Raw genomic sequence first — 16,973 nt, 5'->3', positions numbered from 1 at the left:
CTACATTCAAAACTACCTTAGGTCTTTCTGAGGTAGTTACTTGACTGTAGGCATGCTACAGAAGGACTGTGTATTCAATAATAGCAAATTTATCATCTACCTAAGAAAATGGAAAATTCATGAATATTTTTTACCTTGGATTATTATGAAAAATCATATTATACCAGCAATAAAGCAAAAATACAATTTTCTCTTTCCTTCATTGGGTTATGAGTAAAAAATTATCCCACACAAAGAAAAAATCATTACATCACCTTCTAAACCTAAGAAGTTTTATTTAATGAACATACCCACATTGAATAAAATCAGTTCGGGGGAAAATTAGTTGCTTGCTAATTAGTAGAAAATAACAATATATGTTTGGACAATATATCCAACAGACTGTCATAGAGTTCGATGCAAACTTCAGCTCAGTGTCCCTTGGTTTATGCTCTCTCATAAATTCTGGTAGAGGTGACGCCTTTCATGATACATTCCTAGACACACACAAAAAAAAAACTCTTGGTCAATCATGGGACTAAACTATGGGTTTATTTATTTTACCTGTAATATTGGGAAGGAAACAGTATTTATTTGAAAACATTTGTTCTGGGCTCCTATATATACCTGGTAATGTAATAAGTTAGGAAGATAAAAAGACCAAGAAAACACAAGTCTTCCCCTCAAGGAACTTTACAATCTATATAGTGTGTGAGCAATACAAGCAGAAATGCATAATACAATATGGTGTGTGCTGACAGCAGTCAGAGAATGCTTCTTGAGGGACAGCATGCCTCGACTGAGCTTAAAAGCATGAAGGACAATTGCCAGAGTGAAACCATAATGCCAATGGAATCACTTTTTTTTCTACATAACCCAGCATTATTAGGTAGAATGGTGAGTATAAGATGACCAAGCAGCAGAGCCTACAATTAAGCAACTAGAGGATACTCACCACCACCAGTTTATCATCCACTCGTTTTCTCTTTATGGTGGTCGATTTTCCATCCCACTTCTGCACCTGTACCAGGGCACCCCCATCTAAGGTTATGATGCTCTGTGAGCATAATAAAAAATGATTACCATTTGTATAAGGTAGAGGAAAATAAAATAAAAAATACGTCACCTTTGAATGAAGGAATATTTTGAGGTCACTAGTAATTCTAAATTGTAAGAATATATTAAAACGAAAAAAATGAGTGGTAAAAACAACAGCATATAAATGATACATTATGATCAGAATATTATACAAACACATATTTGAAATAATACTGTGAGAAAATATAGGCAATAAATTTATGTTGAGATGATACTCATAGGTGATCTTTTCCTTTCTTCTTCCACTCTTTCATAAACATTCTCTGAAATGTTATTTTTATTTCACTTCAAATACTCTATATATTGTATGACAAATAAAATTTATTAATCACTTTTTTGAAGAATAAATACAACTTTATAGAAAGGAGAAGATTCACCAAATACATATCTAAGAGAACATGGCTTAGGTCTAGGAAGTCAGGGATCTTTGACCTGTGATAAAATAGTTTCCCTCCTTTTACACAAAATGACTTCTTCTTGGCAGCAGTCTTTTATTTGTTGATTTTTTTAATTTATGTTTGAGAGAGAGAGCACAAGAGGCAGGGAGAGAGGGAGACACAGAATCTGAAGCAGGCTCTAGTCTCTGAGTTATCAGCACAGAGCCCAATGCGAGGCTTGAACTCATGAACCGTGAGATCATGACCTGAGCTGAAGCTGGATGCTTAACTGACTGAGCCACCCAGGCACCCTGGCAACAGTCTTTTAGAAACCAGGCTTTTTATTCTGCTCCAATTCCTTCTTTCTCACCTTGACTTTTCTGTCATCTGCAGTAACTTCATCAAATTCTTCACCCAGTCTGAAGGAAATCTCAGTATTTTTAAAGGTGCTTTCTGATTTAATGGTGATCACATCCCCATTCACACTGATGATCATGTTGGGTTTGGCCATGCCAGCCACTTTCCTAGTAGCAAAGCCCACTCCTACAGTTGGGAAAAGAAAAAAAAAATGTCAAGTTTACAATTTGCTTTCACATCTTTAAGTTAGAGCTGTACTGTGTGTGTGTGTGTGTGTGTGTGTGTGTGTGTGTATGGGTGTATGGGTGTAGGTGGGTGGGTGGGTGTGCATAAAAGGAAAAAAAGAACACCAGTGAATTTCTTAAAAGCCTCATTTAAATAGCTGCTGCAGATAAGTAAAGCAGACTAATATTTAAAGGAACACATGTCATGATTAAGTGTAAGTCTATTTTAATTTCTTCTGGGTTTCGGACTCCACAGGAGACATACTGTTAATTTTCAAAAAGTTTAAATCTTCTAGAATACATACATACATACATATGTGTGTGTGTGTGTGTATGTGTGTGTGTATACACACACACATACACACACACACACACACACGTATATTCTCTCTTCCTCTGCCCCTCTCCCCGACTAGTGCTTGCTCTCTTCTCTCTTTCCAAAGAAAATAATAATAACCTGTTTGGGTGTACAAAAGTTGCCCAAACATTTCATAGCATTTGCTGCCAAGTCCTATTTTCTTGGCTTTTCCAAATTACTCTACTATGAAATGAAGATTCTGGTTAATTTATCCAAAAGACAAAATGTTTCCTACATTTATACCATCTAAGAATGGTGATATTATTCCCAGTAAATTGTAGGAACTGTTAAAGAGGGTCTAGTCAATTTTGAAAATGTCAAAATTTAAGAAATCACTATTTTATTAAGTTTAGAAATCAATACTTTTACTCTCAATCGCCTCAGGTACAAACCCCTCTTTTAAAAAAGGAACTTCTTTTCTTGTGTCAGGTAAGGGATGAACAATTTGCAACTTCATGTAGACAGTGGGAACTTGCTGTCACTGCATATGTTGCACAGAATTTATGACAGCCATAGATGTGTTGAATTTTTCAACACATGTACATAAGCCTAAGCTGCTGCTTTGATGAAAGGCTACTTATACATGTGAAAGGTTAGAAAGAGGGGGTAAGAAGGAGAGAAATATTGTCCAAAACAAGTGATGCTGAGGCTCTTATTTAGCGCCCTGTCTGAAAAGTGGCCACAGGTGGAAAGATATTGCTTCATCAAGTCCTGGCCCTGTTACAAAATATACCTTTAAATACATGGAGTGAGTCAGTATAATGAAAGGATGCAACATCAAGTATAATTCCAGAATGGCTGACCTTGGGAAAAATCACATCCTCCACTTGCTTTATTCAGTCCTTCTTTGATGAAAGTAATACCTGCTTGCTGATCATCAGTTAGAGCAATTAATTTCAGGAGTTACCCTATTGTCTTTCATTATCATCAGTACTTTATAATTTTAAAACACAGTGGTATAAGAATTTAAATGTTTCTAAAACTCAATAGCAAAATAGCCTCAACTCCTGACATTTCTGTATCAGCACTAATCAGCATTCTGATTAGTTTATTGAATCACAACTAGTTGATATTCTAGAAAGCTAGATCTCACTTATGCTAAAGTCCCTAATTTCCCTCCTGTCTTTAAACAAAGAAGATAGTAGTAGTTACAGACAAGCAAAAAATATACCATATGATTTAGGAAAAAGATAAAGTCTTAAGATACAGAGATTAAATCTTAACCCCTGTAAAAACCCCTCCTCAAATTGCTATACCTGGATATGACTTTATCATGTACAGGGGTATGAGGAGAGGGGCTCTCAAGGTAGAAGCTGTCTGAGTGAGAACCGGCCTCCGTACCCCAATGCTTCACCACCATAATCATCTAGGGAATATTCACACAACACTGGCAATATTAGTAGAATCCACAAGCTTAAAAGCCTCCATTATCAAGGAGGGGTACATTATATATATAACATTGTCCTTTTGACTTACTTGATGATCCTATGGCATCCCATGTAATTCCTAATCAAAGAAATATTTAACCCCTCAAAGGAACATATTGTCTGAAATTAAGATTTTGGTTCTCATAAAAACAAAAACACAATTTAACAAATTGACAGTGAGAAAATAAAATAATTAGTTAACATATGTTTGCTTAAAAATCACATTAAATAGAGAAATACAGTGCTTTCGGTTTCAAATAAAAATTATTGAATGCTAGGAAATAAATATAGTCTTATTTATTTCATATGCAAGAAAGAATGACAGAAAAACAAGCAAAGAGCCAAGTAACACAAAGATAACCCAGTTCAGCAGTCAAATAAAATCTTGTCATTTCTATAGACTGTAAAAATTCCAGCTAGACCCTTTGTTGTATTGGTTCACCTTTAGGAAGCATGCACTGTGACTTTGGTCTAGAATGTTCCTACAAACAAATGATTCTGGCTTGCTACTTGGATAGCCTCTATGTAGAAAGCAGCATTTCCTATCTAACCCATACTCCCAGGGTGAAAATCATGCATTAACCCCATCTCCCCAGAGAAAAAGTTATAAACCCAGTCATCCTACAACGTATTTTCTTACCCACTTCTTTCATGTAATCATCAAAGTTTTCACTGGAGCTAAGTTTCCAGGTACCCACAAATGCATCACACATTTTATGAGCTTTCTAGGGTTATCTTCAAGATGAGAAAAAAGCTGCAGCTGTCAGGAAGGTGCTATGACCTTCTTGAGTCCAGATAAATTCCTTTTAAAGATGCCCAGATCATGTGATTTCAGGAATAACCAATTGGGGATTGATATCAGAGCATTTCCTTTATTACCAGCCTCTGCCTTTTTCCCTCTGAGTCATGTTTTAAATAAAAGTTTCTCAACTCTGCTTCTCCCTGGCAAATGGACATTTGACTTAGAGTACAAATTTTTTTAAGCACTGACAAAATATTTTCAACAGGCAACTTTCCTGTTTTGACAGCTTAATGTTCACTGCATTGAATTTGCCACTATTATTTCCATACATACTTATCCTAGTGTAGAGCAGGTTAATTATCTTGAGATGAACTTTGACCCCCTGGTCTGGAGTTTCTATTAAAATTACAACTATGTGGTTCTTTTGAATTGAGGAACATAAGAATGACCTTACAGATTCTTTTTTATTTTTTTAATTAAAAAAATTTTTTAATGTTCTTTACTTTTGAGAGAGACACAAAGTGCGAGTCAGGGAGGGTCAGAAAGAGAGGGAGACACAGAATCTGAAGCGGGCTCCAGGCTCTGAGCTGTCAGCGCAGAGCCCGATACGGGGCTCAAACTCATGAATGGTGAAATCAGACCTGAGCCAAAGCTGGACGCTTAACCAACTGAACCGCCCAGGTGCCCCTGACCTCACAGATTCTTAAGTAATTTCAAAGGCTCTTTGAGACCCTACTGTCTCGGGAATTACTTGTCAATTAAAATAAAATAAGTAATAGCATCTTAAAGTACGTCAGATTTCTCGTTTCAATTGTCTTGCATGAATGAAAAAGAAATTATCCATCAAGAATCTGTTGATTTAATTAGTAATGATTTAACCTCACTCCTTCCATCCCCTAAATGAGAGCATAGTGTTTATTTCCATAGAATTGGGGCTTAAAAAATAGGCCCCATTCCAAAATATGCTCCCCATACTGAGAAAATTCATCCAGTTCCTGAACGATGTTATTACAAGCTCTAAATTTATCCAGATCTAAATGGCGTTGCTTTGCTTGAAAATGATCAGAAGTGGTGTTGATGTCACACTATCAAAATTTTATTTCCTTCTTTTACATAGTAATTCATGAGATTTCTTTTCTAGAGTAATTCTGTCTTTCAATCTCCTCTTAACCTATACCAGAATGGTGAAAGATGTTTGTATGTGCAACAAACACCCATGAACATACCCAGATTTTAGAAAAGAAAAAAAATATTGCATCAGGATGAATCACTACTCTGTGTGCCCTACAGAGCATATGATTGATTCACAACCCATGTAAGTACCCTGAGGGCTTCCCAGAAATGTCTGAGAGAGAGGATTCTATGAAGGACAGGATTTTCTGTAGGCAAGCAGGTTGCTATGAAGGCCTGATAAAGCCAAGTTACAATAGTAATTTTTAATTGTTGCATGTGTTAATGGCACAGTAATAATGTTCATCCACTCTGGACTATTGCACAGATGCAGGGACTGTGGGTGATGTACCATTCCGGGCAGACTTCCTATTATAAATGTGTCTGTTTCCCACTGAATAAGTAAATAAAAACGATCAGTCTTAATACAGTGATAACTTGACAATGTTCTAAATTAATAACAGTTGGCTTTTTTGTTTTGTTTTGGCTTTGGCTTGTCTTTTTAAAGATTTTCTTAGGTATACAACAAAATTGAGAGAAAGGTACAGAGATTTCCCATGTACCCACTGCCCCTACACTTTCATAGCCTCTGCTATGATCAACATCACTCACACTTTTACCAACGATGAACCTACATTGACACACCACAATCACCCAAAGTCTATAGTTCACTTTAGGATTCACTTTTGATGTTGTACATTCTGTGTGTTTGAACAAAGTATAATGACATGTATCCATCATTATAATATCATACAGAGTATTTTCATAGCCCTAAAAATTCTCTGTGCCCTGCCTATTCATCTCTTTCCCACATCCCTTAGTTCCCAACCTGTGTAATCACTGTTATTTTTACTGTCTCTACAGTTCTGCCTTTTCCAGTATGTGGCCTTAGCAGATTGGTTTCTTCTATTTGGTAATACGCATTTAACTTTCCTCCATGTCTTTTCATGGCTTAGTAGCTCATTTCTTGTTAATGCTGAAAAATATTCCATTGTCTGGACATACTGTAGTTTACTTATTGACTCACCTACTAAAGGACACCTTGGTTGTTTCCAAGTTTGGCAGTTATGAATAAAGCTGCAATATACATCCACATGCAGGTTCTTGTAGAGACCTACGCTTTAGACTCCTTTAGGTAAACACCAAGGAGCATGATACAGTAAGAGTATGTTTTGTTTTATAAGGAACTGCCAAATTTTCAAAGTAGCTGTCCCATTTTGCATTCCCAATAGCAATGAATGAGAATTCTGTTGTTCCATATGCTCACTAGTATTTGGTGATGTCAGTGAGTCTAGATTTTAGCCGTTCTAATTAGGTGTGGAGTGGCATCTCATTGCTGTTTTAGTTTGCATTCTCCTGATGATGTATGATGTGGAGCATCTTTTCACATGCTTATTCGCCATCTGAATTTCTTATTTGGTGAGCTGTCTGTTAAGGTGTTTGGCTCATTTTTTTAATTGGGTTGTTTGCTCTCTTATTGTTGAGTTTTAAGGGTTCTTTGTATATTTTGGATAATAGTCCTTTATCAGACGTATCTTTTGCAAATCTTTTCTCCAGTCTTTGAATAATGGTTTACTTCTCAAAATATGTGTTAATGCTTTACTTTTAGTAACAAATTGCTTTAGACAGATTTTGAAATGATTATTACATTTGAATATATATCTTGTGTACTTTAACACTGCAATTTAAACATTTTTTTAGAGATGGACTGCCCAATACTAGAGTCTTTAGTCACACACAGTTTTTGAATACTTGAAATGTGTTCACTATGATTCAGAAACTGAATTTTTAATTTTACTTAACTTTAATTAAAATTTAAGAAATGATCCTCATACAGTTATGGGGAAACTTTTAAATATGTGTGGAAGGAACTGAGTATGTGAATCTACTTTTTCAATTATAGAAATGTCTACATTGTATGAAATCTAAGTGTCAATCAAGCATTTCAAAAGAAAATTTAGAATCTGAATTGAGAGGTACCAATATCTCATTAAAAACTTTTACACTGATTGTGTAAACTATGAAATGTTGAAATTATGGCATTTTAGATATATTGAGTTAAATATAATATATTACTAAATTTAGTTAATTAATTTAATGTTTCTTTTTTACTTTCTTAACCTGGCTACTAGAAAATTTTAGATTACCTATGTGGCTCACATTCTGTTTCTATTGAGTAGCACTATTTTTATTCAGCACGTGTTTCAGGCACTTAGCTAGCTACTGGGGATTCAGTATGGACAGCCTTACCAGGCAACTGCTTGCTCAGATAGAGCTTACATTCTAGTACTGAGGAAGATAATATCCAAGGAAATCAATAAACCAACATCAGGTAGTGCTGTTTCAGAGGAAACAGAACAAAGTAATCTGACGCAATGACCGCTATGTGGGTTGGCAACACTAGGTGGGGCAGTTCAGGGAGGTCAGCCAAAGGAAGTGGACCATCGAGCTGATGCCTAAAGGATGAGAAGAAAGCAGCCATGGAAAAATGTGACGATAGATGTTCCAGACGCAGGAAATAGCAGGAGTTTTCTGGCTCCATTCTCGCTAATGACAATTTCACCTAAATATGACCACCAAACACTAAACTGTGACAAACATATAGATATATGTTCCTATAAACCAAGACAAAAGTATAGATATATGGTCCTGATGAGCAGAGTCTAAGCTCCGTTAAGGCAGAAACTTTTATCGTGATTATTTACTGGCGCATATCAAATAATCAAGTATTCAACAAAATGCTTGAAGGAAATCCCACTTAAGTAAGTTGGTGAGAGTAGAGCAACACTCCTGTAAAATTACCTCAAGAATATTTCTATGGGCCAGTAGTCTCATGTTCCTATGTTAACATGTTTACAGTCTGATCATTACTGGAGAAATGGCATAGTTGAAATTTTCTAGAAACAAAAACAGACTCCTTTACTGATTTCATATAAACAAAAATAGTAGTCTATAGTAAAGGAACTTGGTAACTTAAAGAGCCATGAAAAAATTAACATATAAGAAGATTGTTGGGTCTACATGAAAAAATTTCATGCTCTCAGTTGTGTAGAGTAACAAAATAAGTTTGCCAGAGTTACATGAAGGGATGTTGTCTTTAAAAGCAGCTCAGTTTTAAATAAATGAATAAATGAATGAATGAATGAATGAATGAATAAACAAATAAATAAATAAATGCATACATGCAGCTTAGTTTATGTTCCAACCACATGGATCATCCTGTGGAATGCTAATATTCTATGAACAAGTCCACTAAGTTATGTATCATATAAGACACAGATGTCCTTCAAACAGGAAGCTCTCCAGAAATTATTTCTAAGATTTTTATTTTAATTCCAGTATAGTTAACATACTGTGTTGTATTAGTTTCAGGTGTACAATATAGAGATTCAACAATTCTATACATTACTCAGTGCTCACCACGAGAAGTATAATCTTTAACCCCCATCACCTGTTTCATCCATCCACCTCCACCCACCTCCCTTCTGGTAACCATCAGGTTGTTCTCTATAATTAAGAGTCAGTTTCTTCGTCTGTCTCTCTTACTCTTTTTTTCCCTTTGTTCACTTGTTTTGTTTCATAAACTCCACAAAAGAGTGAAATCATGTAATATTTGTCTTGCTCTGACTGACTTACTTCGCTTAGCATTAAGCTCCATCCACGTTGTTGCAAATTGCAAGATTTCATTCTTTGTTATGGCTGAGTAATAAATAGTCCATTGTATATATTACTACTTCTTTATCCAATCTTCTATCGATGGACACTTGGACTGCTTCCATAATTTGGCTATTGTAAATAATGCTGTAATAAACAAAGGGTTGCATATATCTTTTCAAATTAGTGTTTTTGTAATTTTTTGGTAAATACCCAGAGTTGTGATTTACTGATTCATAGCATAATTCTATTTTTTCATTTTTTGAGCAACCTCCATACTGTTTTCCACAGTGGCTGCACCAGTTTGCATTCCCATCAACAGCGTGCCAGAGTTCCTTTATCTTCACATTCTCACCACTTCTTTCTTGTGTTTTTGATTTTAGCTATTCTAACAGGTGTGTGGTGATATCTCATTATAGTGTTGGTTTGCATTTCCCTGATGATGAGTGGTGTTGAGCATCTTTTCATGTGTCTGTTGGCCATCTGGAGGTCTTCTTTGGAGAAATGTCTGTTCATGTCTTCTGCCCTTTTTTAATTGCCTTATTTGTTTTTTGGGTGTGGAATTGTGTCAGTTCTTTCTGTATTTTGGATGTTAACCCCTTTTCAAATATGTCATTAGCAAATATCTTCTCCCATTCAGTAGGTTGTCTTTTGTTTTCTTGTCTCCTTTGCTGTGCAGAAGCTTTTTATTTTGATGTAGTCCCAATAGTTTATTTTTGCTTTTATTTTCCTTGTCTCCAGAGACATACCTAGAAAAATGTTGCTACAGCCAATGTCAGAGACATTGCTGCCTGTGCTCTTGTCTAGAATTTTTATGGTATCAGGTTTCACATTTAGGCCTTTAATCCATTTTGAGTTTATTTTTGTGTATAGTTTAAGAAAGTGGTACAGTTTCATTTTTTTGCGTGTAGCTATCCAGTTTTCCCAACAGCATTTGTTGAAGAGACTTTTATCCTATTGCATATTCTTGCTTATTTTGTCAAAGATTACTTGACCATATAAGAGGGGGTTTATTTCTGGGCTTTCTATCCTGTTCTATTGATCTATGTGTCTAATTCTGTGTCAGTATCATACTGTTTTGATTATTATAGCTTTGTAGTATAACTTGAAATCTGGAATTGTGGTACCTTCAGCTTTTCCTCTTTCAAGATTGTTTTGGCTAATCTGGGTCTTTTGTGGTTCTGTACAAATTTTAGCGTTATTCTAGTTCTCTGGAAAATGCTGTTGGTATTTTGATAGGGATTGCATTAAATCTATAGATTTCCATTTGTTTGTTTCATCTTCAATTTCTTTCATCAGTGTTTTATACTTTACAGAGTACAAGTCTTTCACCTCTTTGACTAACTTTATTCCTAGGTATTTTATTACTTTTGGTGCGATTATAAATAGGATTGTGTTCTTAATTTCTCTTTCTATTGCTTACTATTGGTGTATAGAAATGCAGCTGATTGATGTACACTGATTTTGTATCCTGAAACTTTACTGAATTTATTTATCAGTTCTAGTAGTCTGTTGGTAGGGTCTTTGGGTTTTTTATATATGGTATCCTGTAATCTGCAAATAGTGGACGTCTTATTTCTTCCTTAGCAATTTGGATGCCTTTCCTTTCTTTTTTTGTCTGATTACTGTGGCTAGGATTTCTAGTAATTTGTTGAAAAAAAGTAGTGAGAGTAGACATCCTTATCCTGTAGGAGGAAAGCTCTCAGTTTTTCCACATTGAATATAACATTAGCTGTGGGTTTTTCATAGATGACCTTCATTATGTTGAGGTATATTCCTTCCAAATATAGTTTGTTGAGGCTTTTTAATCATAAATGGATGTTGTACTTTGTCAAATGCTTTTTCTTCATCAGTTGAAATTATCATATGGTTTTTATCCTTTCTTTTATTGATGTGATGTATAACATTAATTGATTTTCAAATATTGGACCACCCATGCATCCCTGGAATAAATTCCACTCGATTGTGGTGAATGATTTTTTTAATGTATTGTTGGATTTGGTTTGCTAATGTTTTGTTGACAATTTTTACATCTATGTTCATCAAAGATATTGACCTGTAATCCTCTTGTTTTTCTATTATCTTTATCTACTTTGGTATCAGCATCATGCAGCCTTCATTGAATGAATTTGGAAGTTTTCCTTCCTCTTCTATTTTTTGGAATAGTTTGAGAAGAATAGGTATTAGCTTTCTTTAAATGTTTGGTAGAATTCACCTGTGAAGCCATCTGGTCCTGGACTTGCTTTTGTTAGAAGTTTTTGATTATTAATTCAATTTCATTGCTGGTAATCAGACTGTTCAAATTTTCTATTTCTTCCTGATTCAATTTTGGGAGGTTTTATGTTTCTAGGAATTTATCCATTTTTTGTAGGTTGTCCAATTTGTTGGCTTATGATTTTCCATAATCTCTTATAATCCTTTTTATTTCTGTAGTATTGGTTGTTACTTATCCTCTTTCATTTCTGATTTTGTTTGCAACGTCTCTTTTTTTTATGAGTCTGGCTAAAGTTTTGTCATTTTACTTGATTTTTTTAAAGTTTATTTATAGTGAAAGAGAGCATGCACTAGCAGGGGAGGGGCAGAGAGAGAAGGAGAAAGAGAATCCCAAGCAGGCTCCATGCAGTCAACACAGAGCCTGATGCAGGGCTCAATCCCACCAACTGTGAGATCATGACCTGAGCCGAAATCAGGAGTTGGACACTTAACCGACAAAGCCATGTAGATGCCCCTTTTTTGATCTTTTCAAAGAACCATACGCTGTCCAGACATTTAATCCAAAGACCCATACCTCATATTTTATGCATCTACTCTGCAGTGTAACTTGGAATATAAGTAACTGCCTAGTTCTTCCATAAATTACCTTCATCTTAGTTCCTAAGACTTAATCTTGCTGCCTGAATAAGACGATGGAATGTTCCCTCATCAAATAACCAGTACCTTTCACCACAGTGTCAATAGATTGCTATATGAATAGATCGTATATAATAAGGGGACTAACACTAAAAAGCAATTCAACATTGTAAGACTTGGGGTTCAACATTCTTTGAAGAATGTCTTCCCTGTGTAATGAAGAAAATTCTGATTAACAAAAAATTTAGTGGTCATTCTTTCTTGAAAAGTAGTAGAAATTATACTACTTACATTTTCATATATTGTTTCATTGTTAAATGATCACACTGGCAAAAGTTTTTCACAAAAGCTTTCTTTGGCAAACCTACTATGTCCGCGGCACTGTGGTAGGTGTGGTGAGGGAATATAATAATAAAGAAGATGTGATTTCTGCTTCTCCTTAATGATCTAACTCCATATTCTAGTTGCCAAACTGAGGCCAAAGTAAAATACAAAGCATTTTTAGATGTTTATTTTGACAATCATCTTAATGTAGCTTTTTTTTTTTTTGTACAAGAGGCATCTGTTGCTCTCCCAAGTTTTTTTTCAGTTTTAGCATCTTTCACTAGCGTATAATGTAAACAAGAAAAGTGGTATCTTCATCCCATCCCCAGTCTCTCCTCATTCCTGATCTCCCTCCACCATCCTGAACTTTATTCCATCCATGACTTAAAGTTCCTTGTACTTCACTCGTTCACCAAATATTTGCTGAATTAATGCATTAATAACAAAAGGAATGAAGTTTGGGTTTAGGCTATGTAGTCATGTTTAATGGTTGTGTATGAGTTTTAAATGAACAAAACCATAGGCTCAAATCTGTGCTTTACAAATATGTAGTGGTACTAGGAAGGGTATATTATATAGGATAAAGTAAGCAGATGTAATTTCCCCTCACAAGGCGCGAGTTATGGGATGATAAGGAGCTGAGCAAGGGTAACAGCAGAGAGATGATGGAAAAGCAGTGGAAGAAAGGGAGAAATGACATAGGAAAGATATAGGAAACTCCATCTGGAGGAGGAGCCTGGTCCCCGTAAACAAGGTACATGGCAGAAAATGTACCTTTGATTATAAAAGGAATTCCCACAGGAATGACTATGCTTTTATTCACAAATATTCAAATAACACCACTAAAATGCACATACCAGATCATACTCTTTCCCCAGAACCATGGAAAAGGGGTCTTCAGTGACTAAAACCTTGCTTTGCTTTGGAAATGTGGAGACTAGGAATATGGCCCCAGACCCTCAGGGTTGACTGGGGACAGGCCCTCTCTGGTTCAGGCTGATTGCTTTGCACTTTGCTCTACTATGGACAGCTTCCATGGAATGCTTCCCTCTGAACTTTGCCTTTGTTTATTTCTTTTGGAGGAAATGAAGGTATTTTTTCTGACAATTTTTAAGTTTAAGAGGAAATGTAGCCAATCTCAGGATAATAAGGCATAGAGACCAAAGTCATCGGGAGGGGGAGTGTTTTCACAGAATGTGTGTGATAGGTTAGGAAAGGGTTCATGCCAAGCTTCTCCTTTTATTAAAGCAAAGTTCCTATATTAATGTAATATTAATACCAATGTTTGGGGATTTTGTTAAGAGTTTAAATATAAAATTTTGGCAGGAAATTAAGGCATATATTATTTGGTTCTCTCCCCCACAGATTATTGGGAAATTTAATATGAGAATTGCTTTATATTTCCTATCCTAGGTTTAATAGGCCAAGTAAAGGTTACCTACCCTATTTAGTTTGTGTATCATCCATTGAGTATATATTCACAGTGACTGATCATTGACACTTTGACTTCAAATAGTGTTGGTTTTAGAAATTGTGAGTAAGCCAGTAGACTATGTGCATCAGTTAAAAAGGTGGTGGCTAATTATAGACTTGTGTTGTGGCTTCACGAGTGTTGTGTAACTTCTTCATTTGCCCTCTTATTCATGAAAGGGGCTATTCGTTCATAGAATAGTAGGTACAAGTCGGAACCAACTAAAGAGCTGGCAAAGCACTTTCTGAATGGAAAATGTGTCCTACTTTGTCTTTATTTAATAAAGCAAGCATCATTATGAAGGACTGACTATAGGCAAGTGAAAAAGTGAACCTAGAAAACCAGAAAAGTATGTACAAATGAACCAGTTGTGATATTAGAAGATATCCCTAAGGCGCCCAAGTGGCTCAGTTGAGCCACAGAATCTGGATTTTGGCTCAGGTCATGATCTCACAGTTCATGAGTTCAAGCCCCTCGCTGGGCTCTGTGCTGACAGCATGGGGCCTGCTTGGAATTCTCTCTCTCCCTCTATCTCTGCCCCTCCTCTGCTCACAAACATTCTCTCTCTCTCTCTCTCTCTCTCTCTCTCTCTCTCTCTCTCTTTCTCTCCCCCTTACTCCCTCTCTCAAAATAAATAAATACACTTTAAAAATAAAAGAAGGGGTGCCTGGGTGGCTCAGTCGGTTAAGCATCCGACTTTGGCTCAGGTCATGATCTCACAGCTTGTGTGTTCAAGCCCCACGTCGGGCTCTGTGCTGACAGCTCGGAGCCTGGAGCCTGATTCAGATTCTGTGTCTCCCTCTCTCTCTCTGCCCCTCCTCCTCTCACACTCTGTCTGTCTCTCTCTCTCTAAAAAACTAAATAAACATTAAAGAAACTTTTTAAATAAAAATAAAAAAAGATATCACTAAGAAAATGTCCAGGAGGACAGACAGAAACACTTGCACGCATGTGCGTGCACACAGACACGCACACACACATACACATACACCAAGCTTGTTCTCTTCTTCACGTTCACTTAACATTAAGTTATTCCCCTTTTAATTCCTGGCTATAAGCTACTTACGGGTGATATATCATCTGTCCTTGGATACCTGAGGATTACCATTCTGTGTGTTGTGGAAGTTCTGTATTGTACTGTATTGTTGAATTGAGAGGCAATCATTCAGATTCATTTAAATAACAGATAATATTGTAATATTACTAGAAGTATTTGCATTTGTTAAAAAATAGATCTTGATTAACCCCTTGAAATTATTTTTGACCAAGTCAAGGGTAAATCTTCAGATGTAGGAAATATACAGTAGAACAAAAGAACCCATCTGTGCTCCTCAAGTTGTATTAGTATATAAAGTGCTACTGTGCTTATAAGAACTCTTTTCAACCCACAAGCACTGAGCACATCCTGTCTCTTCCAAACTTCTGTTCATGACCTTACTTTTACCAGTCTCACCCCACTTACATTTTATATGCTTTTAAAAATTGCACACGTATTGTGTGACTTCAATTACATAAATTGAATTCAACGCAAAGAAGATATTCAGCTACATGTTCGTTACATGTCTAATAAGCGCCAGCCACTGTGGTGGATGCCGTGGTATAAAAATGAGTAAGACAAGCAGGGCAGACACATGAGAACCGGGAACTTTTTGGAGAAGAGAGACCGTGCAGTCAGAGTGGCTCTGGCGGACAGTAGGCACAGTTGCTGCTTTAGTAAGCACTTAAGAAATAATGTTTAAAAGAGAGAAGGAAGAGGTCAGGGAGAAGGAGGGAGGAGAAAAAGAATAAAGCAAAGAGAAAGTATGGAAGAGGGAAAAAAGAAAAGAGAAACAGGATGCTCAGGATGAACACTTGGGCCCGCCAGCGTTGTAGACAAAATGAAAACCATGGGGTAGAATGAAAACACCAGGCCCTGGCAGATGCCACAATAGGCATGAACTGTGACTTGATACTGTCAGAGAGACAGAACAGGAGCAGCTCAGCCAGAAACAAGTTTGATTACAGGAGGCACTGAGTATTCTTTCTGGGAGGCACTTTTGCTGTGGGACTTCTCCCCAGTGAACTCTGATCGAGTGAGAAAGTACAAATGTCAGGCATCTGTGAACTATATTTGCCATCTGGGTGTGAACTTCCCTCTTGACGAAAATCCTCTCTCACTGGGTGAAATGTGCATTCCTGCACTCGTTCAGTGGCTTGCCAAGATTCTCCAAATCTAGAGATTATTACCCCTGCTACAGGATTCTTGATAACGATTTTATGCTTTAAAGATACTATCATTCCTTATAATTCTGTCACTATTTTTAAATATTTATTCGGTGAACACCAATATACCTATGACATCTTCATGGCTGCCACATAAGCAGTATTATATAATGAAAATGTCCACAGGTTCTGAATTTAAGACACACTAAAATTCTGTTTCCACTGTTCACTGGCTTGTGGACTTTGGCAATCTAATTAATTTCTGTAGCACTCAGCTTTCTCATGTGTAAAATTGGAAAGCTATATTTTATGGTATTGTTTCAATTTGCAGTCTTGACGTCAAGTGTTTTCCATGTTGCCTAGCATTTCTTTGAATATGTTGCCTAACATGTACCTCACTCAATATGTGGCAGCGAGTAATGGTGGTGGTGGGTGTGATATTAGTAGCAGTAGTGATATAGTATCCCGGATACTTGGGGGATACACACTTGGGGATAGTGAGTCTGGGCTGGAAAGAACTGGTAAATTTTCTCTAATGCAGAATAGCCTTATTCACAGTTATCTTCGATTTTAGAACTCTCAAAAGGTCACGCTTTCTCCAGCAACGATTTTGAAATGCAAGTTTAGTCTTGAGACCGTAGAAATTCATGAAATTCAAAATAAGTTTTCTCGATATTCGTGATTCAGAACAAGAATCTTTTTCTCAAGAGATGATACTATGTGAATGCTCTTCCTCTCAC

General features: G+C 36.3%; 1 protein-coding gene across 1 annotated transcript; it reads right to left on the bottom strand.

The window, feature by feature from the left end:
• Positions 1-239: 239 nt before the first annotated feature.
• On the bottom strand, positions 240-4,614 carry FABP4 (fatty acid binding protein 4). Its single transcript, XM_049633627.1, has 4 exons — positions 4,461-4,614; positions 1,825-1,997; positions 935-1,036; positions 240-476 (listed from the first exon to the last, which is right to left on the bottom strand). Exons 1-4 carry the CDS (start codon positions 4,531-4,533, stop codon positions 426-428), a joined length of 399 nt encoding a protein of 132 aa, XP_049489584.1. The 5' UTR covers positions 4,534-4,614; the 3' UTR covers positions 240-425.
• Between the last annotated feature and the right edge of the window lie 12,359 nt (positions 4,615-16,973).

Source organism: Panthera uncia, chromosome F2, assembly GCF_023721935.1.
Source record: "Panthera uncia isolate 11264 chromosome F2, Puncia_PCG_1.0, whole genome shotgun sequence".
Classification (NCBI taxonomy): domain Eukaryota; kingdom Metazoa; phylum Chordata; class Mammalia; order Carnivora; family Felidae; genus Panthera; species Panthera uncia.
This window is presented reverse-complemented; position numbering and strand designations above follow the sequence as displayed.